Source organism: Somniosus microcephalus, chromosome 1 (assembly GCF_052327205.1).
Source record: "Somniosus microcephalus isolate GS21.2 chromosome 1, FLI_Smic_1.0, whole genome shotgun sequence".
Lineage (NCBI taxonomy): Eukaryota > Metazoa > Chordata > Chondrichthyes > Squaliformes > Somniosidae > Somniosus > Somniosus microcephalus.
The window spans coordinates 208,358,886-208,385,085 of NC_140987.1; the positions used below are offsets into that span (position 1 = coordinate 208,358,886).

The 26,200-nt window shown below is 42.6% G+C and overlaps 1 protein-coding gene across 1 annotated transcript in view; it reads right to left on the minus strand.

Moving 5' to 3' along the window:
- LOC147124561 (versican core protein-like) overlaps positions 1-26,200 on the minus strand; it is a 210,971-nt gene that overhangs the window by 144,462 nt on the left and 40,309 nt on the right. The window contains exons 7-8 of the mRNA XM_085989372.1: positions 20,968-21,261; positions 623-4,183 (exon numbers count right to left, since the gene is read on the minus strand). Coding sequence (XP_085845498.1) covers positions 623-4,183; positions 20,968-21,261 — 3,855 coding nt within the window. The remainder of the gene's footprint in view (positions 1-622; positions 4,184-20,967; positions 21,262-26,200) is intronic.

Below are 26,200 nucleotides of genomic sequence, written 5' to 3' on the forward strand. Positions count from 1 at the left end.
GATAGTCTACAGACCACTTAATAGTGGAAGGGAGGTGGAGGAAGAAATATGCAAACAAATTAGGGAAATTAGTAAAAATCATAGAATAATCATTGGGGATTTCAACTACCCCAAAATTAATTGGCTAGAAGAGGTAGGTAAAGGAGAAAAGGGAATGGAGTTCCTACAATGTGTACAGGACTCCTTTCTGAGTAACTCTACTGAAACTAATGGAATTGCTTCCATCACTCTGCAAACAAGTCACTCGCTGCAATTTAAAGATGATATCTGCTTTAAGAATTGTCTTTAAACATTTAATAGAACAACCAGGCAAATGCCATAGCACTCTGATGGTAGAGTACAAAAAACAATTTTAAACCATAATGGCATACTAACAAACGTAGCACTTGTATAACGGCCATGGCAAAATTGGTTTCCAACACTCTTTGGCTTCTGGGTATTTTAAATAGCATCAACCACCACCATAATAATCCCTGGGTAAGAGATTGAGATTCTTCAAAATCATAATGCCACCAATCACTAATAACATTTAAAACAACTGATCCTCAATAGATAACAGGTTACCTCAACTGCAGCAGAAAAATATTTTTTTAAATTTGCTTTTTAAACAAATATAACTTGCCTTGATCAGTTGATGTTTTCTTCAGCACTGTAGCGTTAGCAATGAGCATTTCCTCAATAACCACAGGCGTCTGCTGTTCCTCGGTATCAACTGCAGCTGGGGAAGCTGTGGCTGATGATGAAACAGTGGACAAAGCTGAACCTTCCACAGCCTTTTGAGTAGCTTCAGAGTACGCAACAGAAGGTTTAAAGGCTGCCGTTACCAGTTTTGTTCTGGATGTTGGTGTTGTGAAATACTCGTGATCAATGTCCAGTTGTGATACTTTGCCGGTCATATCAACCTCTGAGATAGCGGGAGGCAGGGTAACTGATTCACCAATAATTACAGTCTCTTCGGCTGTAGTCTCACCAGGCTCATTTTCAATAATAATTGGAGTTACACTCGTTGCTAAACGCTTAGGTTTCACTGTAGTTTTAATTTCATGTTCTGTCGCAGAAGCACCTGTGTCGGATCTAATTTCAGCAGAAGGCACTGTTACCATTGACAATATTTTAGGTATGGTTGAGGTTCCAATAACCTGGGCTGTGATGATGGGTGCGGTGGTTGCTATTTTGATATCAGTCGGTCCTGATGTTTGATAGCTTGTTGTATTTGCTTCTTGTATAGCTGTAGGTTCCTCCATGGTGCCTGAACCTGCAGTCTCTTCTATCTGTTTGGATGGGGAGACAACAACTGATTCAGTCTGGAAAGGGGCAATCTCTTGTTCCAATTTAGGCATTGCAGTAATTTTAGGCATTTCAGTAATTATCACAGAGCTTACTTTATCAGCAGTTGTCGTAATATCATCTGAAGTGGAGTATTTTACAAAAGTGGTCCTTTCAATTTCAGGGGTTGAAGTGGTCTCCTGTGTTGAGACAGGATGGTGGGATATTGCTTTCTCTGGCTCACCCTCAACCTCTGCAATAAATGTTGATATTGATGGGGAGGGTGAATGTATTTCAGTGCCCTGGCCCAATGCACTACCTTCCTCGCTCACACGTTCAAATTGAATCCTTTCGACAGTGCTAACTTCCAGCTCTTCTTGGTGGCTTGCTACTCTGGAACTTTCAGTAAGTGATGATGCATTCGAGAGAGTAACTATGGGCACAACTTTTGTTCCCTCATAATCTATTTGTGTTGGTCCTACTGGGTGAGTTTTATCCACAGACACAAATCTAGTTTCCTGAGGAGTTATTACTGTAGTAATATGGCCTTCACTTTTTGCTTCTGATGTTTGTATGGTTGCAATTAAATCATAGGTGTCGTTTTTCTCTCCAATTGCTGGTGATGGAGTCTCAAATGTTATCTTATCAAATACGGAGAAGTGGATTTTTTGACTTTCAACAACTTTTGTTTGAGCACTCAAAACAGTGGTAGCTGGCTCTGGTGCAGTCGAAGCCGTGGACTCATCCTGTGGTAACTGAATCGTCATAGCCACTTTGCGATCAGGTTCAACGGTAGAAACATCTGGTTCTACTTCAGAACTTGCAACAGTATGCACCACACTTTGCTCTTTCCCCAATTGATGTATGCCATTTTTTACATATTCCAGTTGCTTTTCCTTGTCTGCAGCTGTTTGATGACTTACAGAAACTACCTGATCGATAGATTTTGTGCCATTTTCAGGTCGTCTATCTGCATCTGAGACTGTCTGAAGTTCCTGAATCAATGGACCTTCAGTTATGATAGGCTCTCCAAGTCCACTGACCTCATACAAATCTTTCTTTAAGGGAACCCCTAAGGATAATATATCAGGAACAGTAGTTTCCTCTATCTGGCCAGACTTTGTTGACTGGGCAGGTGCCTGAACGACCTTAGTTTGATTAGTAATCAAATTTTCATCCACGGTACTTTCACCAATATATTTTGGTGATAAGACTTTCACAGTACTTTCTGGTGTACTAAGTGTGTGGTGAAAAGTGGACTGTAAAGTAAACTGTCGAGGTTCTATGGTAACAGAATGAACTGTTGATTTTTCAATAAACATAGTTGACTCAGTATGAATAGCCTTAATGTCTGCATCTTCAAAATCTCCACTGGACACCATCTCTGAAGAAAAGGGTTCAACTTCCAAACGTGGTTCTGTTTTATCGATCTTACTGGTGTGTGGCAATGGAACGGAAGTTCCTTCAGGTTCAACAATGCTTACTTGTGCAGGTACAGAAATTGTCGGTTTTATTGTTGAAAAAGCAGATGGTAAAATAGTTGCTGCTTTGACCTTAATGGTTCCTGGCTCAATTGTTATTGCTCTTACAGTTCCTGGGGCTACTACTGTGTTAACAGTACCAGTTACAGATGCAGCAGTTGGTGGGCTGATTTCTGACACAAATTTTGTCAATGTAACGTTTTCAATATGCTTGGCTTCTTTCTCTTCAGCGGTTATGGCTGGGATTGTAATGATGCCAGTGGCTGGTGCAGAGGTACTCATCAAATGCATCAACACCTCTTTCTTTGGTTCATAACTATGGTCATCAGATACCATAGGGGTCAAGTCTGTTCCAGCATCATGTTCTGCAGACACTGCTTCATACACCACTGAAACTGGAACTACTGGTGACATAATGGATTTCTCAACATCTTTAACTTCTATTTTCTCATAGGCTTCAGTCATAACTTCATCCTGCCGTGTCAAAGCTGATTCACTAATGCTAGCTGTTGCTGTTATTTTCTCAGTCACTCTTTCAGGCTCCAGCTTTTGTCCCTCAACTTCTGAATGCGACACTGAAACACCGGTGATGTGTGTTTCTTTAGTTAGTTGCAGTATACCAGTGGTTGATGTAGTTTCCACTGATAACACTGTCTTGGGGTCCTCTCTCTCCATTGGCTGAGTACTCTCACTCGCACGTTCTACTGTTATGTTCTCAGAATCAGTGGCGGTCGGTATTGTTGTGCCACTGGTGGGTTCTTCCTTGATCTCTTGTTGTCCAACAGTCTGGGTGTCTTTATCTGAACTTTCCATTCCCACAGTGCTGGTAGATACAGGTAATTCCAATTTATCATCTTCAGCTGTTATAATATCCATTTCTGTTAACAATGTGGTTTGTATGCTGGGTTGAACTTTTTCTTCCTTTTTGGCAGGAGTACTTGTACTTTGAATTTCTTGTGTGATTGATGGTTTGAATGAGGCAGGTAAAGCTGTTGTCTCTATGACTATATCCCTGTTCAGGTCTTCATCGTGTCCAACATGTCTTTCACTTTCTCCAACTGAAATTTTCACAGCTGCAGGTATTTCACTGCTCGTACTTTGTTCCATTGATAGTTTTACAGTGGCTTCATCACTAGGCCTTACTTTAATACTTGGAGCCACGCTATGACTTTGTGTGGCTACTTGTTCGATATCAACTTTCACAAGATGAATCCTAGAAGTCACTACAGCACTTGGTATAGGCTCAGTTGCTAAATGGACACTTATCTGGCCGCCTTCTTGCAGAAACTTTGAATCAAGACTCCTGCTTTGGTTAAAATCTCCATCAGTGAATGTGACAGGTGGTTCTACCTTCTGAACAGTCAGATTAGTTGCAGCTTCATGAACTATCTTTGCGCCCCAAGCTATTTGTGGTGTTGCTTTCTTTACAGGCTTACCTATGAACACAAAAAGAAAATATTGGAATTTTGTCAGATTGCTTGTAACATACTACGTTGGGGTTATATTCTATTTTACACAGGGCTAATAGTAAAAACTTCAAAAGCCATTATGTTCTTTCATTTAAGCCTACAAAAAAATGCTGAAATTCCTCAGTTGTTATGGCAGACTTCCGTCATATCTTTAGCGGAAGTCAGACACAACGCTAGAGGCCGGAATTCCCATCAGCATGCAGCAGGTGGAAACTTAAGATGCACCATTAGTGGCATACGATACTTAGGCCCCATGTAACTTAGGTGTCCTCCTCGCATACTCTGGTGGGGTCAGCACTGGAGGGGACGATCCACTAAATGTTATTAAATCAGCCTCCACTTCCTACTAAATCTGGCCTATTAAAATGTCTTATGATTTTCCCGCCAGAAAAAAAGCCAAGCATTTCCAACAACAATCCAACATATTGGGGACAAGAACAGAAAGTGTGTTCGTTGTATAGTCATGGTACTGACTTCTGCTTTTTACGCTTGGTCGCTTGCTCTGCAGTTGGCAGGGATCAAAGTCAAATACTTTGGAGGGCAGCACAATAAGTATACAAAACTACTCCCAGTGATCCCCAACTGTCACTTGGAAAAACAGAGATTCCACTGCACGTAAATGGGGTTTGCCCCAAAGTTACGCCAGCACAATGGAAAAAGTCCAAAGAAATTCGCCCCCCAAATTGGATTACGCGTTGAATGTTAAATTTCTCCTTATAAACTTGATAACCTTCATTTAGGATCTATATGCAAACAAAGGAGTCTATTATGGAGCACTGCAGTCTTGAACATACATTGATGGTCTACATGATCATCTTTAAAGCTGTTTCACAACCAGGAAGAATGGAGCCCAAGGTCCTGGTCACACCAAAAGGTTGGCTGATAGCCGCAAGGTAAAAAGAAACAAATCTTTAAGTGATTTTTATCCAAAAGTAATGAGATTTGGAAGCTGGGGTTATTTGGAAACGTGCTTCAGAATGTAATTTTTGCTTGAATAATTGTAAATCTTTACAGCATTACAATGAGACTTTATTAGCTTTGACAGTAGTGAAGTAATTTTTGCATTAATGTGTTTCTAATAAAAAACATTCAGACGGATCATGTGTGAACATTTACTTGATGATAATGATTAGTTTTCATTTTTAGAAGTTCTTTAAAAAGCACATAAAACAGAGAGTTGGCTCATTTCCTTTTATATTAAAACCTGCCATTTCCTGGCTTTTTAGACTGGCTCCAAAACTACTAAAAATCGTAATTCAAGTCAGACAAAGCTGCTTTTGGCACAGAATATTAACTCATGATCAGGCACAAGTCAAAATGAATCAGTCGTCACAAAAATAACATTTTCAGCATCATCACCTCTGAATAACATTGTATATTTTCATAATATTACATTGTGTGAGACATTATAAGTAGGTGCTAAACTGAGACGGTTGCTTTTTACTTTTCTTCTGATAATTTAGTCCTAATGTGTGGACAACCCCTAACGACAGAAGGAGGCTTGTTTCCAGGCCAAGTGTGCATTTCAGGTAACCACAGCCTCAGCAGGATTGCTGCAGCCACTTGCGGCACTATTGCAGTCAAATTATTTCTACAATAACACACAAAGATATAGGGATTTCCAGTTTCAGAGGCATGCTGCATTTAAGCTTTCCCCCTGCCCCACCCAACCCCATTCAGATCAGTGATGCCAATTGGCTTCTTCAGTACCAATATGCAATAGGAAAAATTACAATTAAGTCAATATGCTTTAACTTTATGCCAATACGCTTGCCTGCTGATCTAGTTGATCATCTCAAATTGCTCTGACCACTACCACCAGTGCAAATACTTCGCCACAGTGTTGCACAATTCAAAATGCTCTTTCTAACCAAAACACAAGTTTGGAATGACATAATCTGGACTTATTATGTTGTTAGGTGTTTCTTCACAGTTCAAATGGAGCAGAGTACGAAAATTTCACATACCCATCATTATGATTTACTGAAAACCATGTGAAAAAATGGCTAGTGTAGCCTTGTGGAAATTTCACATGCCTATCATTACACATTAGGGCTTACTCTGCAATTAGCCACTTCTGGTGAGGAGCTGCACCCGCACAGAGTGCAGGTTGGGAAATTTTGTGCCTGCAGTTTGAGATTTTCTGTCCTGCGCTCACTGCGAGTATTAGTCCTCACTGGCAGCATCCAATCTTGGAAATAGCCCTTTTATATTCTTCTGGCTGTGTTCAACTTGGAGGCATGCTTGATGCTCACACTATTTGCTTAAAATAGGCTGGGGTGCCTATCTCGCATCTCAATGAGCCTCACCTCCAGTGCGGAAGTATATAATAATGTTGTGGAATATAGACATTAGGCAAATTGATGCATATACTACAGGAAAAATCTCAATATGCTCTACTGTTGCACCGGTAAGATTCAAATGTGATGGTTTCAATTCATGACCTCAAATTTCTCCAACAATTACCACTACTAGCGACAGGCACTTAAAAATGCTTCTAATGTAACGCAACCTACAATGGTAATGTATCACCTCAAACATTTTGCGTTGCATTTGTCATTCATTCTTAAAGATGAGATGTAGAAGGACTTTAAATGGATCATTGATTTTAACGTGGGACCAACTTAATTTTGAACAACAAATTAAGAAATATAACTAGGCTCACGCAAACTTGAGACAAAGGGATTGAAAATTTTGCTTCAACTGAATTTGGCACCTCCCAAATTGGAAGTTTGGGCCTAGTTGCCCAATTTGGAGAGGTGTGCTCCCAGAATTCACAATCACAGAATGAGTCCTATTCTGCTCTACTGAAGCCCTAATGATAGCGTGTAAGAAAGTAATTTCAAATTGCTATTGATTGAATTTAAATTAAATGTTACTGAAATTGGAGCACAGTCATTCTTTGTGGCAAGCAACATAAAGCAATGAAATAATCGAACGACGCCAGTGGAACTGGGAGGGAGGAGGCGGGCTAGTTATATTTTAGTCAAGTACAGTATACACCTGTAATAGTTACGCAGATTGGGACTAAACCATATCAGAGAAAATAAATTTTTTGTACCTGTAGTGTTAAACAACATTTACAGAAAGTCCTTTGACTGATTTAGCATAAATATGGTAAAATTAATACAAAAGGCTTACCAAGATTTACAAGACTACGAGAGCAAGCTTCAGCCAGGAATGCAGTCAAACATTTTAAATATTTAATTACTCAGGTTTTGCATAAAAGAGCTATTTTTTTAAAAAGGAGGTTCCATGTGCACCAAATAAGTAAATTAATTTCTGACAAAAGGTCATCGACCTGAAACGTTAACTCTGTTTCTCTCTTCACAGATGCTGCCTGACCTGCCGAGTATCTCCAGCATTTTCTGTTTTTATTTCAGATTTCCAGCATCTGCAGTATTTTCTTTTTCTAAGTAAATTCATTTGTTCATTTATCTTTCAAGTGTACATTTGGATTGCCTTTGATATGTTGCCTGTAATGGGCCTGTCCACAGAATCGTCAATGCAGAGCAGTTTTGGCTGTGGTAAAATGTAGTGTTTTGGGGTGTGAAGTCCCCCAGGGAACTTGGGCAGAAAGTATGAGCTAATTTCCATGATGCAGTCTGGGATCTTTTTAACTTTCATTTTGATTTTTTTTTATTATGAGCATAGAGCCAAACAGGAAAAATCTGCTAGCATTAACTGCAATCAGATGTTAGTGAGCGAACCACTTCTGAGGGCGATTTTCCAACTTTGTGCTGCAATTTAAGTGGTTGGAAAATCATGTGCAGCTTGTGTCCCAACTTCCAGTGTGTGCTCTCGGGGTGGGGGGCAAGAGTTCCCTGCTTGGAGTGTGAAGTCATAAGATTACCCCATATATATCTGCTTACAATTATTCAGAGCTCCACTTTACCTGGCTGGGGAATGATCCAGCAGCAGTAATAATAATAATGAGGGTCTGCCTACCCCACATCACTTTAAACATGTACTGTCCTTACACTTATACATGTACTATAATATCCTAAAATTGACTGACACGTGCAGAATCATTTATGAACAAGTCTGCAATCTCAGCAACAGACTAGATGGGGGTCAAATTTCCTTGGCATTTCCATTTGACTCCTGCTGCACCTTGGGCGGAGGGAGGTCTAATGGAATCATCTAGAAAATGGTCGGGAACCAGGTACAATGGATCCTAACCTTAGTTGGGAAATCCCAAGCATCTGTATAAGGAGCAGAGCCTCAGCCTGGCACTCCCAAGAACAGCCAATGTCAGAGGGAGCAGGGTCTCCCTTTGCTAAGACTTCCCATAAGGGGCCCAGCATATGAGCGGAGTCAACCCCACTGGGGGGGGGAAAGAGAGGAATAAGAGCCCAGACAAAGGAAGTGGCTTGGAATGGTCAGAGTGTGTGTAGTGCACAACTGTAAAGCACAGATTTGTTATGGCGATGACATAAAACAATGTATCCTGTAGGGTTTTTACTAATCTACACTAAGGCCACGTAAATAGCTTTTCTCTATGTGTTTAATAGGTCAATCTCCAGCTTTGGTTGCTCATTTCCAGGTACAGCTGCTTTTCATTATTTTAACCCCCACCCCTGTATTGTATCCTCAGTGGTATCTTCTAGTAGCAGTCAGTGATGTAAGATGCGAGACAGATTTTCCCAATAAAAACCCATGAATCTATTAACTCTCCACATCCAATTATCTCACCAACTTTGGTTTACATGAAAAGCCTTTGTATTTTTTTTTTTAAGTTCCATTAATCAAACTATGACAGAGACCTTTAAAAAGAACAGCACTGGGAAAAATATACACCAGTCTATAAGGGCTGGGATGTCTAATTTTTAATTCGCTCATAACTTTTTCCATATTCAGACTATATTTAAAAATATGGGCAATTTTCTCACAAATTCAATATGACACTAGCACACTATGATCTTTGTCTTGAGCGAATTAAAAGTAAGTTGCTGTTCTAATCCAGAGTCGCCAGAAAGTATTAAGCAAGATATATGTAGGTATATTTTATTTTAAGAATTCAGCCCTCTCCCTTCCTCTCCTGAAGGTACTTGGGTACAATTCCACTCGGACAGGCTGTCCTCTGGTACCTTGCCCAACTAGCCACACTTCACGTGAATGTCGGCAGATTATTTGACTGCAGGGAGATGTAATAACCAATCCCAATCCTGTCCATACCCAACACCCACTCACGAACACTCCAACTGGGATTGGTCAATGAATGATCCCCCCCCCCCCACACTCACAGGGCTACCGAGGCTACTGACCCCACTACTGTCCATAGATCAGCTGATTGAACACAGACCAGCGATCAACCCCGCTCCTGATCGGTGTGGCTCATCATGGCCTTATCAATGTGAAGGGAGTTACATTTTCTAAAAAAAAATCAAGAGGACTCGACTTAATCTCAGGATAACATTGTGCACCTCCTAGTGGCGGTTTACAGAGCAGCATTGCTGCAATCCATAAAGTGCACAGTGCCCACTCTCTCAGTTAGTATGTGAAGTGGAAGAGGGACAAAATTAAGATAGTGAGAAAACAAATCAGAAAATGGAGTTGAAGTTTTTTTTAAAAATGTTTAAAAAGCTTTCATGCAGCCCTATTATTCGACAGCCTGTAGAGGCACCAGTCTGAGTCAACTCGGTAGAAATATATTTTAAAAAATAACATAATTCTGAATAACAGGAAGAACATGTGTTCCACAGACGCTGGTCAGCGTAGTAGTACCTGCCTACTTGAAAGGGTTCATTGGCAATGTGCTTTTATGTTCCATCGTAACAAATCCGAACCTTACATGAAAGTAGATCAACCATTTTGATTTACGACAGTGATAGTTAAAAACAAATATGACTTTTACATCCTCTTGCTCTTTCTTCCAAAGGGATCCTGAAGCAGCAAAGCAACACATCTACCACATCTAACTGTTAAAGAATTAGTCACAGAAACTTGGTGTGCAAACTCGCCAAAATTTCCATTTGTTCAGGAAGGTAAAAGTTAAAGAAGCCCACCTGAAATCTTAAACATCAGTCTTTATCAGACTTTTAAAACAATGTTGGCTTCAGGAAAAACTGTTCAACAGGTCCTTTTGCTTGGGGAGAGAGAAAGGCCAGAAACACCTTTTGCCTTTTTTGTCACAATGTCGTGCTCAAAAGCAAGCTAATGAATTTCAAAGTGACTTACGTTGATAAACAACTATGAAAGGGTTTGCCAAGCAGTTTTTTTTATTAACGTAAATGGAACCCCTGTAACACACACGGGAAGATTTTCTTGTTCCTAAGCCTGGACATATTGGATCACCTGGATGCAGCACATAGAGGAATATCAGGCAGGCCCCCCATACAGTTGTGTGCTTTTCCCCGCCTGACTTTTCTCTATGCATTGCACCCAGGGAATCCAACAGGCACAGGCACAGGCAGAGGAAATGCTGCCTTATAATTTTTCAAACATGTATTTAGTTTAATAAAAGGTAGTGCCGTGCGCCACATTATCAAATTAAACCGAAAGCTATATACAGTAGTTCTGATGAAAGGTTGCAGCTGAAATATTAACCTATCTTTTCTTTCAGGTGCTGTGCAACTTCCAGCACTATGTTTTATTCATATTTCCAACATTTGGCCCTTGCTAGTTTATCTCTGAAATTATACACCCAGACTTCAACTTTCATTTTTAGTAAAGGGTTTTACTTTGCAGAGCACGAGCCCTCTGTACTGTAATAAAGCAGTCACATCATTTGAAAAGATATCATTAGTGTCCCTAGTCTGCTAACCTCCAGGGCTGCTAACGGCCATAACATCTGAACAACATGAAAGCTTTTGACCTTATTCTGACTTTCTTGCAACAGGATGATTTTTTTGTTGAAATCATTAACACTCCTAGGGCTAAAAATTGAGTAGCGCCCCATTTGGGGTGCTAACTTCGCCAGGGCGCTACTTTTAGCACCCCGGAAAAATTAGCGCCCCCCGCACCAGAAATTGAGTGGTTGTGCCCCAAGAGGGGAGCGGGGTGCTACTAGAATCGCCCCGCATCCCTCTTGGGGGCGTTGTGAGTTAATATTGCAGTGCTACGTGCCGCGGTATTGCAGGCCTTCCTCCCCTTCTTAAAGGGGAGGGGCCTTGCATAGCGGACCCGGGGCCCAGCTGGGCCACCAGGGATCAGGAATGCTGGCAAAAGAGCCAGGCACTCAAGAGAAGTGCTGGGCTCTTGGAGCGCAGCCAGCGCTCCGCGGGGGGTGGGGGGGCGTTCAGGAGGCCGGGGACGGGAGCGCAGGCAGGCAGCCAGCAACAGAAATGGCCGCCCCACACCTCGCCTTTAAATAGCGCCTCCCCGGCCGCAGGTAGACCCCCCTGACCCCGTCAGGCATAGCGTCCGGCGGTAAGTCATGGGGCGCTCCTGAAGATCGCAGCGGGGGCGCTACCGGTTAGTGCCGCCGCTAACCTCCCGCTGAATTCCGCTAACGGGAGGCGCAAAGTAACCCAATTTTTCCCCCCATTACTGTTATGCAACTTTTCACATCGTGTGGCACTTTTTTTTTGAACAACTTGGTGATCTCAGGCACTTAGACTTGTGCCCAGCATATCAATCAACTTGGGAATGTCATTACAGTCAAATTCTGCTTCAGATTAACCATTTTTATTCACTGCAAGGTCACTTGCTTTATTCATTCCCTCTAATTTTCTATGCTCCTCCCCTCTCCTGAAAGCACTTCCTTTTACTTCGCTGTAATTCCACAGGTGCCCACGCCTCAGGTGCTTCAACCAAGTAGCCAATATTGTTGTGTATGTACCTTTAAGGGAATAACTGGTCTCAGACTGCAGTACCGGCAGTGACCACCCCTGTATAAAAGGCCCTAGCAGGCTTCTGTAGTTTCAGTTTCCAGGTTGTCTCCATTCAGTAAAGACTTGTTAAAATCAACTCCTGCAGTCCGTGTCTCAATTATACACGGACATAATACTGGCGATGAGTAAGAAACGAACTTACCTGCAACTCGGCAGCACCTCAGACGACGTTATTGAAGGTCGGAGCCAGAAGGAAAAAAAAAATCCAAAGAAACTCGAGAAACAGGCGTCAACCGTGGGCAACCGCCCTGCAAATCATCGAATTGAAAAGTGCAGGAGAGACTGTCGAGAGCCAGGCTTGGTCTCCAGTCTGTGGTTTCCCAGCTAATCGGGCTGGTGGCAGGTAGTGCACTGATCCTTCCTGGGCTGCGGTGGGCTAGAGCTCGATCGGGTGGCTCTGCAACGGGGCCAGGCAGCGAGTCGGGAAGCAAAAAGAGAGAGGGTGGAGCACACAGGGCGCGGCCGGTGCTTCGCAGCCGGGCAGCGTTCGGACCTAAGAAGAGGGAGGGAAGTGTCCCAGAGGGTCCGCTCCACGACGGGAACGGTTCTTCAATTAACGGAGCAAATATTGAAGCGCGATAGAAAAATAAAAATACCGCGGAGAGTGGCGTTGGCAGCAGCGATCGGGGAGGCGCGAAGACCATAGGGCGTCGCCATTACAGGATAATAAAATTAATATAATTGGCAGCAACAGCGTTGGCAGCAGCGGCGGGAGGCGCCATCTTAGATTTTCAAGATGCCAAAGACTGGCGATATCACTGCCTTCGATAATGCAATAGAAGACTGGACCACGTATGTGGAAAGAGTCGAGGTATACTGCGAGGCAAACGAAATAGCCGATGAGAAAAAGGCATCGGTATTGCTAAATATAATGGGCGCAAGAACGTACGGCCTATTGCGGGACCTGATTACTCCAGCCAAACCGAAGGCGAAGCGTTTTAACGAAATTGTTGCTATCCTACAGGAACACCTAAATCCTACACCGCTGCTGATAGCAGAAAGATTTAAATTCCACAAGAGAAATCAGCATAAAAATGAGAGCAATGCTGATTACCTTACGGAACTACGCAAGCTATCAAAGCACTGCCAGTTCGGAGCAGGACTGGCAGATACCTTACGGGACAAATTTGTCTGTGGACTCCTGAGTGAAGGAACCCAGAAGAGGTTACTCTCAGAGAAAGAGCTGACGCTAGATAAGGCTTTCAGCGTGGCAGTATCGTACGAAGCAGCAGCAAGGGGAGCTGCGGAAATACAACAAAAGCTACAGGAATACGGCACCCACGAAATGACACGGGGATTTGCAAAATGTTATCGCTGCGGCAGAACAAACCATGACCAGAAGGACTGCTGGTCCAAGGACAAAATATGCAGGCAATGCGGAAAGATGGGACACATTGCATGAGTTTGCAGGTCTGGGAAGAAGACCAACGACAACAAAAAGGCTACTAAGGAACCGTACAGAAAAGTACAAAAGATGATGGACAGTAGTTCCGAAGACCAGATGAGCGATAGTGAATCCAGGAACAAGAGACTAAGCTGTCTCAAACTTCACAACATAATCGCAAAAGAGGATCACCCTCACGATAGCAGGGTCCCAAGTCAAAATGGAATTGGATACAGGATCAGCTCTAACCGTCATGAATCAACGAGACTACGAGCGGCTATTCTCACACATACCCTTGAGAGAGACATCCATTGTCTTGAGGACGTATACGGGGCAAAAAGTATACCCCAGAGGAAAAATAAGGGTGCCTGTCGAATACAACGGCAAGAAAATACGGAAATTGTATCTCTACATTCTGCAAGATGGTGGACCACCGTTATTGAGACGTGAATGGATCAGAAAGATAAGTTTAGACTGGCACTCCATTCAGGCACTGACGGTGGCTGGTAAAAAGGATGACGACGTCACTCCTGGACGATTGTCAACAATCTTAGCTGACGCCAAAGAGGTATTTCAACAAGAACTGGGCACTCTTAAAGGTGTAACCGCCTCGATAAAAATAGAGGAGAATGCAATTCCCAAGTTTTTCAAAGCAAGACCGGTACCATATGCAATTCGCCCAGCCGTCAAGGCAGAGCTGGAGAATCTGGAGAATGCAGGCGTGTTATCTAAGGTAGACTGGAGCGAGTGGGCGACACCCATCGTTCCCGTCATGAAGAAAACGTTAAACAATAAGTCTGAGGAGCCAAGGAAGGTTCGCATCTGTGGGGACTTCAAGGTGACGGTGAACCCAGTCCTTCACACAGTACAATATCCTCTTCCAAGGATAGAAGATATCTTCGCCTCACTATCTGGAGGGAAGTGTTTTACAAAAATTGACCTAGCACAAGCATATTTGCAGATGGAGGTGGAAGAATCCTCTAGGAAGTATCTCACGATAAACACTCACAAAGGTCTTTACCAGTATAATCGACTGGTATTCGGAGTAGCATCAGCTCCGGCGATATGGCAAAGAGCGATGGAACAAGTCCTGCAAGGGATTCCGGGGACTCAGTGTTACTTGGATGATATCCTAGTGACAGGTGAAGATGACAGTGAACACCTTGCCAACCTAGAGCAGGTGCTCACTAGGCTACGTGAACATGGGCTACGAGCCAATCGCCCTAAGTGCGAGTTTTTTAAGAAACAGATATCATATTGTGGCCACGTGATTGATGAAGAGGGGTTGCATACGTCCCCTGACAAAATTGAAGCGGTAGTTAAGGCTCCAGCGCCTGAAAATGTGTCGCAACTGAGGTCATTCCTCGGATTGGTGAATTACTACCATAAGTTTTTGCCGAATTTGTCCACAATTCTGCATCCACTGAACGCCCTACTACGAACGGGAGTAGCATGGAAATGGAGCGATGAATGTAAGTGGGCTTTTCAGAAGAGTAAGGACCTAATCACTTCAAGAGAAGTATTGGCTCACTACAACCCATCACTACCGAGAAGACTGGCGTGTGATGCGTCTCCCTACGGTGTTGGGGCGGTACTGTCACATAAATTCCTTGATGGTTCAGAGAGGCCGATAGCTTTTGCGTCATGCTCGTTAACTTCAGCCGAGCGTAACTACACCCAGATTGACAGAGAGGCCCTCAGCCTGGTGTGGGGGGTGAAGAAGTTCAATCACTACCTGCACGGTCAGAAATTTACTCTACTAACTGATCATCAACCTCTCGTCTCCATTTTCAACCCTCAGAAGGGCGTACCAATAATGACGGCACAACAGCTACAGAGGTGGTCCCTTTTCCTAGGGGCACACCAATATGACATTGAGTACAAAGGAACTAAACAGCATGGGAATGCTGATGGATTGTCGCACCTACCGTTGCCGACGGTGGAAGAAGAACTGGCAATGGATCCAGTGGAGTTATTCCACTCGACTATAGTCGAATGTCTCCCTGTGACGAATGCAAACATAGAAAAGGAAACACGAAATGACCCGACACTCTCCTGGGTCTATGATTTAACGGTGAAGGGATGGCCAGCACATGGCGAACCACTGCTGCCAGCATTCTCGCCGAGAAGAGAACAGCCGTCAGTGTGCAGAGGAACCTTGATGTGTGGATCCAGAGTAGTAATTCCACCCAAATTGAAGGATAGAGTGCTCAATGAGCTTCATGAGGGTCATCTGGGAGGGGTAAAAATGAAGAACTTAGCCAGAGCGTTTGTGGGGTGGCCGGGAATCGATAGAGAAATCGAAGAGATGACCAAGAGCTGTACAGGATGCCAGAAGGTCCAAAACGCCCCACCACAAGCCCCTCTACATCCATGGGAGTGGCCCTCATCTCCATGGCAAAGGGTGCACATTGATTTTGCTGGTCCCTTTATGGACTCGATGTTTTTAATTGCAGTGGATGCACATTCAAAGTGGCCAGAGGTAATAAAAATGTCCTCAATCACCACAGAAAAAACTATCACAGTCTTACGAACCATATTCGCCAGGAATGGGCTGCCTGAACAGATTTGCTCTGACAATGGACCACAGTTTGTGTCTGAAGAGTTCCGGAGGTTCTTATAGAACAATGGCATTAAGCATTACACATCCGCCCCATATCATCCAGCCACTAATGGATTGGCCGAGAGGTTTGTTCAAACATTCAAGAAGGCTATCAAGGCAATGTGTAATGAAGATATACCCCTACAACACAAGGTGGATAACTTCTTGTTTGCCTACCGGAATGCGACACATGCGGTTACCAACCAAACTCCAGCCATGATGTTCTTCAATCGAAGGCTACGATGCCGCTTGGATTTGGTTAAGCCAAACGTCAGAAGAGATGTGGAGAACAGGCAGTTTCAGAATATGAATGAAAGGCCGACCAGGAGTTTTAAGATAGGTCAACCAGTTTTGGCCCGGGACTACCGCACAGAGAAATGGCAGCCAGGAACGATCTGTACACGGCAAGGACCTCTAATGTATACCGTGGACGTTGGAGAGAGCATTGTAAGATGCCATGCTGACCAGATTCTAGAGTCACTGGAAAACGTCAACTCCACACCACGATCTGATACACCTGGCGATGAAACCGAAGTACCAATTGCATCTACCGCAGAATCGGTGATATTGGAAGCAGACGAACCAAACAACGACATTGATCCCGACGCAACCTTGCCAGAAGAACCTGATATCCCAAAGAGGCGTTATCCAGACAGAATCAGGAAGCCTCCTCAAAGACTGAACTTATAATTGCTTAACTTCAACCAATGTATCTAGCAACCGTAATTGTAATTAGTTATTATTTAGTTGTTAAATGAATGTTATGTACTGTTTATCTAAATGGGGAGGAATTGTTGTGTATGTACCTTTAAGGGAATAACTGGTCTCAGACTGCAGTACCGGCAGTGACCACCCCTGTATAAAAGGCCCTAGCAGGCTTCTGTAGTTTCAGTTTCCAGGTTGTCTCCATTCAGTAAAGACTTGTTATAATCAACTCCTGCAGTCCGTGTCTCAATTATACACGGACATAATAAATATGTTTGTGTTAGTCTACAGCACGTGTCAGAAAGTAAACAGATAATGGAAGGAATCATCGTCAAGGTTGATCCTGTTCTAAATCGGACATCTACAGATCATAGAATCTTACAGCACAGGAAGAGGCCATTCAGCCCATCATGCCTGCGCGGCTCTTTGAAAGAGCTCTCCAATTAGTCCCATTCCCCTGCAAATTATTCCCCTTCAAGTATTTATCCAGTTCCCAGTTGAAAGTTATTATTGAATCTACTTCCACCACCCTTTTCAAGCAATGTATTCCAGATCTTAACAATTCATGGAATCATAGAAATTTACAGCTCAGAAGGACACCATCGTGTCTGTGCCAGCCCAAAAGGAGCTATCCAGCCTAATCCCACTTCCCAGCTCTTGGTCCGCAGCCCTGTAGGTTACAGCTGCATTAAAAAAGCTATGAGGAAAGATTGGATAGGCTGGGGTTGAGGGGAGACTTAATTGAGGTGTCTAAAATTATATGGGTCCTAGATAGAGTGGATAGGAAGGACCTATTTCCCTTAGCAGAGAGGTCAATAACCAGTGGGTATAGATTTAAAGTAACTGGTAGAAGGATTGGCGGCGGGGGGGGTTGAGGAGATTCGCTGTGTAAAAAAAATTCTCATCTTGTGGCAAAGCCACCAAGGGACTCCTGTATGACTATATAACTGCCTTTAACAGAGTGCTACAGCACCGATGTTTGTTTACTGTTTGTAAATAACCCGTTCTCGGTAAGTTCCAGAACCAGCGCGATGACGTCATCACGTTGGTCACGTGACGTCCCGAACGGCGGGAAACATGACGACGTCATGACGTCAGGCTGGGAGGTTCCCAGGTTAGACCTCGTGAAGCCAGCCTTAAGAAAAGACCTGTTGATTGTTTCTCCTGCATTCCATTGTTTGTTCTTTAGTTTACATTAAACTTTGTTTAATTATCGGACTGACTCGACCTCAGTATTTCAGCTAGGGATCTGACGATTCCTACAATCTCACCTCTGGTTCTTTTCCAATTACCTTAAATCTGTGTCCTATGGTTGCCAACCCTTCTGCCAGTAGAAATAGATTCTCCTTACTTACTCTATCTAAACCCTTCAGGATTTTAGGACCACTGCTCTTTTTGATGTATATCCAAGTCTAGGTCATTAATATATAAAGCATAATTTCAAAGTTTGCAGATGAAATGAAACTTGGAAATGTAGTAAACAATGGGGAGGATAGTAACAGACTACAGGAGGACATAGACAAACTGGTGAAATGGGCAGAAACATGGCAATTGAAATTTAATGCAGGGAAGTCTAAAGTAATATATTTTGGTAGGAAGAATGAGCTAAATGGTACAATTTTAAAGGGGATGCAGGAAGAGACCCCCCTGGGGGTGTATTTACACAAATCCTTGAAGGTGGCAGGACAAGTTGAGAAGGCTGTTAAAGCATATGGGATCCTTAGATTTATTAATAGAGGAATAGAATACAAAAGCAAGGAAGTTGTACTAAACCTTTATAAAACACAGGTTAGGTCTCAACTAGAATATTGTGTTCAATTCTGGGCACCACACTTTAGGAAGGATGTCATGGCCTTGGAGCAGGTGGAGAAGAGATTGACTAGACTGGCACCAGGATGAGGAACTTCAGTTATTTGGAGAAACTGGAGAAGCTGGGTTGTTCTCTTTAGAGCAGAGACGCTTAAGAGGAGATATGATAGGTGTTCAAAATCGTTAATGGTTCTGATAGAGTCAATAAGGAGAAATTGTTTCCAGTGGCAAAAGATCAGTAACCAGAGGACACAAATTTAAGCTGCTAGGCAAAAGAACCAGAGGCGGCATGAGGGAACTTCTTTAAAAAAAAACACAGCGAGTTATGATCTGGAATGCACTTCCTGAAAGGGTGGTGGAAGCAGATTCAATAGTAACTTTCAAAAGAGAACTGGATAAATACTTGACGGGAAAAAAAATTACCAGGCTATGGGGAAAGAGCAGGAGAGTGGAATTAATCGGATAGCTCTATCAAAGAGCCAGCACAATGGGCCGAATGGCCTCCTTCTGCACTATATCATTCTATGATTCTAAGATTTTGAACGTGTCTTATTAAATCTCCCCTTAATCTTCTCTGCTCGAAGGAGAACAATCCCAGTTTCTCTAGTCTCTCCATGTAACTGAAGTCCCTGATCCCTGGTACCATTCTAGTAAATCTTCTCTGCACTCTCCTCTCACCAAGGCCTTGACATCCTTCCGAAATTGTAATGCCCAGAATTGGACACAATACTCCAGCTGAGGCCTAACCAGTGATTTACAATGGTTTAGCATGTATTCCAACTATAAAAACTCTGTTTCTCTCTCCACAGATGCTGCCTGGCCTGCTGAGTGTTTCCAGCATTTTCTGTTGTTATTTTATAAAAAATGACTGATTTTGCCCTTCCCTACCATGGGCACTCAAATCAATTGTGGTCTCCCAACTGCTGTCTAAATTGAGACTAACCAATTCATCACAGGCAAGGAATCAAATCTGGGGTCGTCCTGGTCTGGATGGCGGAGGATCACATTGGGAAATGCGTTTCCCAACTGAGTATTTATAAAGCTGCTTGCCACAACAGAGGAAGAGCATTTAGCACAAGCACTTTTTTCCCCCAAACAAATGAACATTTCTTTTACAATCAAATTCTCTTTAAGGCCAGTTTTAATTAATCTTAAAAAGGCTCTCCTTTGTGTATATATGTCGCTGTGAATTTAGAGGGAAAGGGGCAGAAGAGTGACAGGAAAGCATAAAAGGCAGGAGAGGGAAAGAGGGAGAAGAAGACAGGAGAGAGAAAGAAGTTGGTAGGCAGGAGAGAGAGGAAGGCCAGAAAGGTGAGAGAGAGAGTTGGTGAAACAGGAGGGAAAGGCATAAAGAGATGAGAGATAAGAGAAAGAGGAAAGCAGATGAGAGAGATGAAATTGTAGAGAAAAAAATGGAACCTTGAGTGAGACAGAACAAATTATAAAAAGGCAGAGACAGAGATTCACACAGCATGTGAAATTAATTTGCTGCTTCTGATGTTTCTCATTAGTGTTTGAATCAAATAATGTGGTCACAAAGAAGAATAAATAAGTATTAAAGATTTTAAAGCATAACTCCCTAGGTGAGTCAGAGTAGGAAGCCACTCTGCCATCTCATCACCAAAGTTAGTTCCACAATTTCCCAGTGGAAGTTGAGAGTAAAAGACATCTACCAAATTTGGACATGTATATTAAAAAGTACAAGTAATAGGAATACGTCATACATTCTCTCACTTTCCGTATAGCAGCACTGGATTCTAGAAATATCATGTATTCCTGGCAATCAATTACACTCCCGCTGGCCTCAGTTTTGTAAGCTCCATAATAAAAAGCCTTAAATTATCGTCTGCCTCTCCTGGAGGTAAAGGGCCACACCTACTGCAATCCTCCCCACAGGTGGGCTTCGTGATACGGACCGGAGCCTTACCTCAGGAAATTGGCATGGTCAGGGGTGCAAGCATGGGGCAGGTGGAAGTTCTACTCTGCTGAAGTTGCTCCACAGTTGGGGCCGGAAAAAAAATTGTCCCCTTTGTACCTGGATAAACATGTGACGTAGAGTCCCTTCAACAATCATATTGCAGAAAGTGAGACCACAATCCCGTTAAAAAATCACGACACCCTGAGCACCACTTACTAAAAGCAGTGGAGAGAGGCAAGAAACAATTGGAGATCAGTTATTTCACATTATTTCCATTTTGTTTTCTTGCATGTTGCATAACATCCTAGAGGTAACTTCACAAAATTGTACTCCCAGCATGGAGCTTCGCCCACCAGGAGTGCTGATCTGACGGGGCTTATTATTGATCGTCAGGTCCATATTTCCAATATGCACTCCCAACAAGTGAATGTGAATTTATAAAATTTACCCTCCTATTCCATCAGCTTTGTTAGTGCAAACTGCCAAGTGTTTATTTACCTCGGAAGCAGTAGGCATCAAATTTGGTATGAGGATCTGGAAATCCAGTCCTGTTGTCATATCGATACTTGGTCCTCACTCCAACAAGGCCCCCTCCACACTGAATCCTGGCATAGACAATTGGATAACGTACACTGCCGTCTGCCAGCCAGCCGTAGTCGCAGCGATCCAGACCTTTCTTCCACGCGGCATGTAACTGGCCGGTGGTGGCTATCTGGGCGCTCCTACGGTTGCACTCCAGCTGCGATTCCACAAACGTCAACTTTCCTGGTGTTGCTGCATGGAACACATCCCCTATTGTTAAACAGGAGAGAAAAGTCAGTCTGAGTTGGTAACCACATCCCAAGAAATCACACAACTGAACAAACGGATATTTAAATTGCCGATCTCCCAGGGGATTTTTATTTCTTTCCAATACCATTTGTCAATAAATAGGTTAACATTATATTGCTCTCTTTTCCTCTTCTGATTTTATACTTGTCCCTAGTAATTAATATTTGAAGATTTAAAAAAAAGATAAATTTAAGTTTGTCTCTCTTTGCTCCTTATAGTCTCACCTAGCCCCTTTCCTGAATTCTGGCAGTTGTTACTGTCCCTAGCATTGGCATTTAAAAGGGAAAGGTTAAATGCTTGTGAATCCAGAGATCAAAACTGGGATCTTCCTGTCTGCATGTCTCAGTACCACACCATGCAGTGCATTTACCTACTGCACCATCACTATTGTGTCTCATCAGTACCCAGGAACTATATGCAAAGAAATCTCATTCATTGTATTTGTTACTACCTCAGAAACATTGGGCAGATTTTCCAGTTCCTGCATCTAGCTTATTGGATCAGCTGGATGCAGCAGAGAAAAATCAGACGAGGAGGAGCTTGTGGGTGTGCAATCCTCCCTGCCCAATCTTCCTCTATACGCTGAGTCCAAGCGATCTAATATGCCTAGGCACAGGAAGATGAAATGTAGTATACTGTATTCGCTGCTCACGATGTGGTCTCCAACGCAGATTGAGTGACCACTTTGCGGAACACCTCCGTTCAGTCCGTAAAGGTGACCCCGAGCTTCCGGTCGCCTGTCGCTTTAATTCTCTGCTCCACTCCCACTCTGACCTCTCCATCCTCGGCCTCTTACACTGTTCCAATGAAGCTCAACGTAAGCTCGAGGAACAGCACCTCATCTTTCGATTAGGCACTTTACAGTTAACATCGAGTTCAACAATTTCAGACCATAACCTTTGCCCCTATCATTTTTCCTCTCTCTCTCATGACAGCTGTCGATCATTCAGCCATTGCCACTTGCACTTCATCTAGACTCATCTTTTGTTTCTTAACTTGTCCCATTCCCATCTCCTTTTGCCTTGCACCATTATCCTTTTTGTCTCTTAATCTCTCCTGTCTTCCATCCTATCACAGACCTTCCCTTTTGTTCTTTCCTCCCCTCCCCCCTCTCCTTGCCCCTACACTTGCTTAAAAACCTGTTACATCTCCAACTTTTTGCAGTTCTGACGAAGGGTCATCGACCTGAAACGTTAACTCTGTTTCTCTCTCTACAGATGCTGCCTGACCTGGTGAGTATTTCCAGAATTTTCTGTTTTTATTACAGGAAGATGAAAGTCTGCCCAGTATCTGTTAAAAGTGTTCATTCATATCTACTTTGTTGCCCTTTGCCATCTGTTCACCATCATAGTCCTCCTCCCAAGAAAAGCACAGAATGGTCACTGCCACTTGCTTTGTGATTGGTCGGCAGGGATGTGTTTAAAGAGGAGCACGGTACTGGGAGATCTGTAAAGAGATAATAGGTTGATGTCTCGGGCTTTGCCCCTTCGTCAGAACATTCTAACGAAGGGTCAATAGCCAAAAGATTAACTGATCTTTCTCTTTACAACTGTTGACTGCATTTCTAGCATTTTCTGTTTTCGTTTTAGATTTAGATTTTCAACATTTATAGTTTTTTTTTCTTTTTATATGTATTGGGAAAATGCTGGTTCCACCACCCTGTCATGTTCACCTCCCTCTTCTGTTGCCCCCAGTGGTAGGGCATGTCACCTCCAAATAGTTCTCCGTGTAACAACCAGGCTGCAATCAAAACATAGTGGGGTAGATTTTCAACTTACCACATTGATTTCGATGGAAATGAAAAATCGGGTGGTTTCTATAATGGGCTGCCAATCCGCAATGGCAGTTTTATGCCTGGGCACCACGTTAAAAACTAACCCCAGCCAGTGACTCATGTAGATAACTACAGGTGCTAGACAGCCCTGGAGCTCACATCCACTTCCCCCTTGCCATAGCACAACCACTGTGCTGGTCTGTTGCTGTGTTCAACTCATAACATCATAGCTCCCAAAGCACAGCACAGTACAAATCCTGTAAGAACATCTGTACTGAAACAACATTTGATTTATGGGAGAGGAGTCAGCTCTACTTGTAACCAGATCTTAAGGAGGCAGAATACAACAAAGAGATTCAAATAATAAAACTTAAAACAAATGCATAAAGTAACCTGCTGTGATAAAGACAAATCTCAAACTTTGAAGCCACAACTAATTAATGATAACAATCTTGTTATTCCAATCATCAAAGGAGTTAAATATTTCAAGGAAATTTGTCATCCAATTCAGACAGAAAACCTATCCATTCAAAAAAGGGCCCAGCTGCACAGCCTCATTATTTTTACCAATAGTACCAATTACTACTGAACCATGCATCTTATTTATTAGAAGTGATAACCATCATTTAATTTTAAGAAACTCAACTTCAATCCTTAGCACCTACAGGGAAATTTAAGCCTTTTATTTTCTTTATTAATGTTCCTCCTTCCTCGAGTTTCTGACTCATGCTAGGCAGGGTGTAATTCCACAAGTACTGCAGCCACCTCGGGTACTTCACCAAAGTGGCAATTTCTTTCCGTGTGAGCCTGCACCGAGAATGTTGGCAGGATGTTCAATTTATAGGGTCCACACAGGCGAGTCCAATCTTGTGCTCGCCTTATGTGCACACACACTTTCTAGCAGGGCTCACTGTATATAGTGATCAGGAACAGAATCTTGGCTGAATTTTGAGACAGCAACTTTAGCTCAACTGTCAGACTGGGATAAGAATAGCACAGAGCAGGGATCAAATCTAAAACTTTCCAAAGCCACAATAAACATTTTAATGTGTGAGTGAAACATGCTGAATACTGCTCCCTCACAAGCCTTAGCACCAAATATTGACTGTGGGGATGAATTTTTATTCATTGAATAGATCATAAATACATGAGAAAACATACTGACCAGAAACAAAATCAAACATTACTGCTTCATAAGGATTTCTTTCACATTTAAATCCTACATTCAGTTGGAACAGCACAGTCAGCAATTCAAAACGCAGAATAACAAGCACTTGACCTTATTCTTTCATTAGCCACATGCTGTTATCAGCAGGAGCACCAATAGTTATCTAACGAACCTTTCTTTAATTTGTGTGCAAAGGATTCATTAAAGTTTGAGTTTGATTTGGCGGAGGCAGAATTCTCACAACCTTTGAAGAAATGTATTTTTTTTGCAAGGGGTTGGGGGGGGGGGGTGGAAATAGCAGTTGGTAAAATATTGCAACTCAATTAAAGCAGTTAAGTAAGAACTTGAAATCTTGAAGCTCAAGGGTGAAAAAATAATGTTTTGGTGTTGCAGTCAGTAGGTGAATGCCCCTGCCCCCCCTCACCTATCCCAAAATTAAGTAGTATTTTACACCTGCTTTGATAGCAAACATCTAATGACAGCAAACGTGAAATTTAGTCAAGAGTCCCACATCTACTGGAACTCATCTGGACCTTGGCTCTGCCTCACTAAGCTAATACGGAGAATGAAAGCGGAAACCATGACAATGTTTTTACTTGCTGCCAACAATGAGCTGTATGTTGACTCTGGCTGAGAGAACCCCTTTTCCTTATCTAAAGATGTAAATTGTATCCCCCACAATCATCAGCAAATGAGTGAAAGAATCTTAAGTATTTTCCTGTTGTGTACATATTGCATCACTTTATGTGGGCATTGTCATGAAGAATGTCCGACTTTCTCCCCCAATGGGTCAGCAGGGTTATCCAGTGAGTAACTGAGCTATACAGAACAGGAAGCTTGCAGGTCGATTCAACGTGCTGTGCCGAGTTAATTGATCTCAACCGGAGCAGTGCAAGGGTGCTACAATTAGTTACGATGCCCCTGGGTTAAAGAGGGGAACATCGGCCAGGATTTTCACTGTAGATCGTTATTAAACAATCCCTGCTAGAAGCACATGTGCATGTGAGAATAGAATAAGCCTTGGCCATGTGATCAAACATCGTGCTAACATTCACTGTTACGGCTCCCACGTGAATGAAGTATTGGATGGTCTATAGCACCTGCGGAACCAGGGATCAACCAGAGATCTCAGTGGCCTGTATGGTTTAACTACTCACTGAGCCATTGGCATTGTGGAGGAGGTAGAGGAAAATCAATTTTTTTTCCATGAAAAGTTATCCTTTATAAAGTTGCAAATTTGAACCAAATGGCTCTTTACTTCAGACATTCCAGGTTCCAAACTTACTAATTAACACAAACGACCATAGAGATGAACAAACCCAACAGCAATAATGTAAACGAGAAAAGATTTATTTTGATCAGTGTGAGAAGTGTCAATTTTATAAAGTTTCAGTACAAGGAGATGAAAGATCAGGAAAATTGTCATACTTGTTTCATATTTTGATTCTTGTTTATATTTATGGCTGAAATGTTTTAAAAAAGCCAATAGCATTTTCAGTTTCAGGGAACTGGAGATTTAAAATCAAACCAAAAGAGGCCCAAAGAGATGTTGCCATTTGAAAACAGTGTCATGACAGGCTAAGTGATATGAAACCCCCCCTTTCTTCACAAGGTATAATGAGTATGTAAAACATAGCTAACATGTGCCATTTACAAGATTCAAAATGAAAGTCTTCCCTTGTTATTCGCACAATTTCCCTGTAAGGATTTATTTTAACAAAATTACTATACCCATCATTAGTTGCAATTAGCAACCAAATGGATTGCATCACAGTGATCACGAGGTAATACTATGGCCCAGATTGCTGGTTTTAAATTACTTTCAGCTTGATGCAATCATGTGCTTGATTCCAAATGACAAATGGCACATGTGATTCTGCTAAATAGCACTTTGGGAAGAATGAGTGGCCAAAATCAATAGCAAGCAACAGAATATCTAATACTCTAGCTTAATCAAT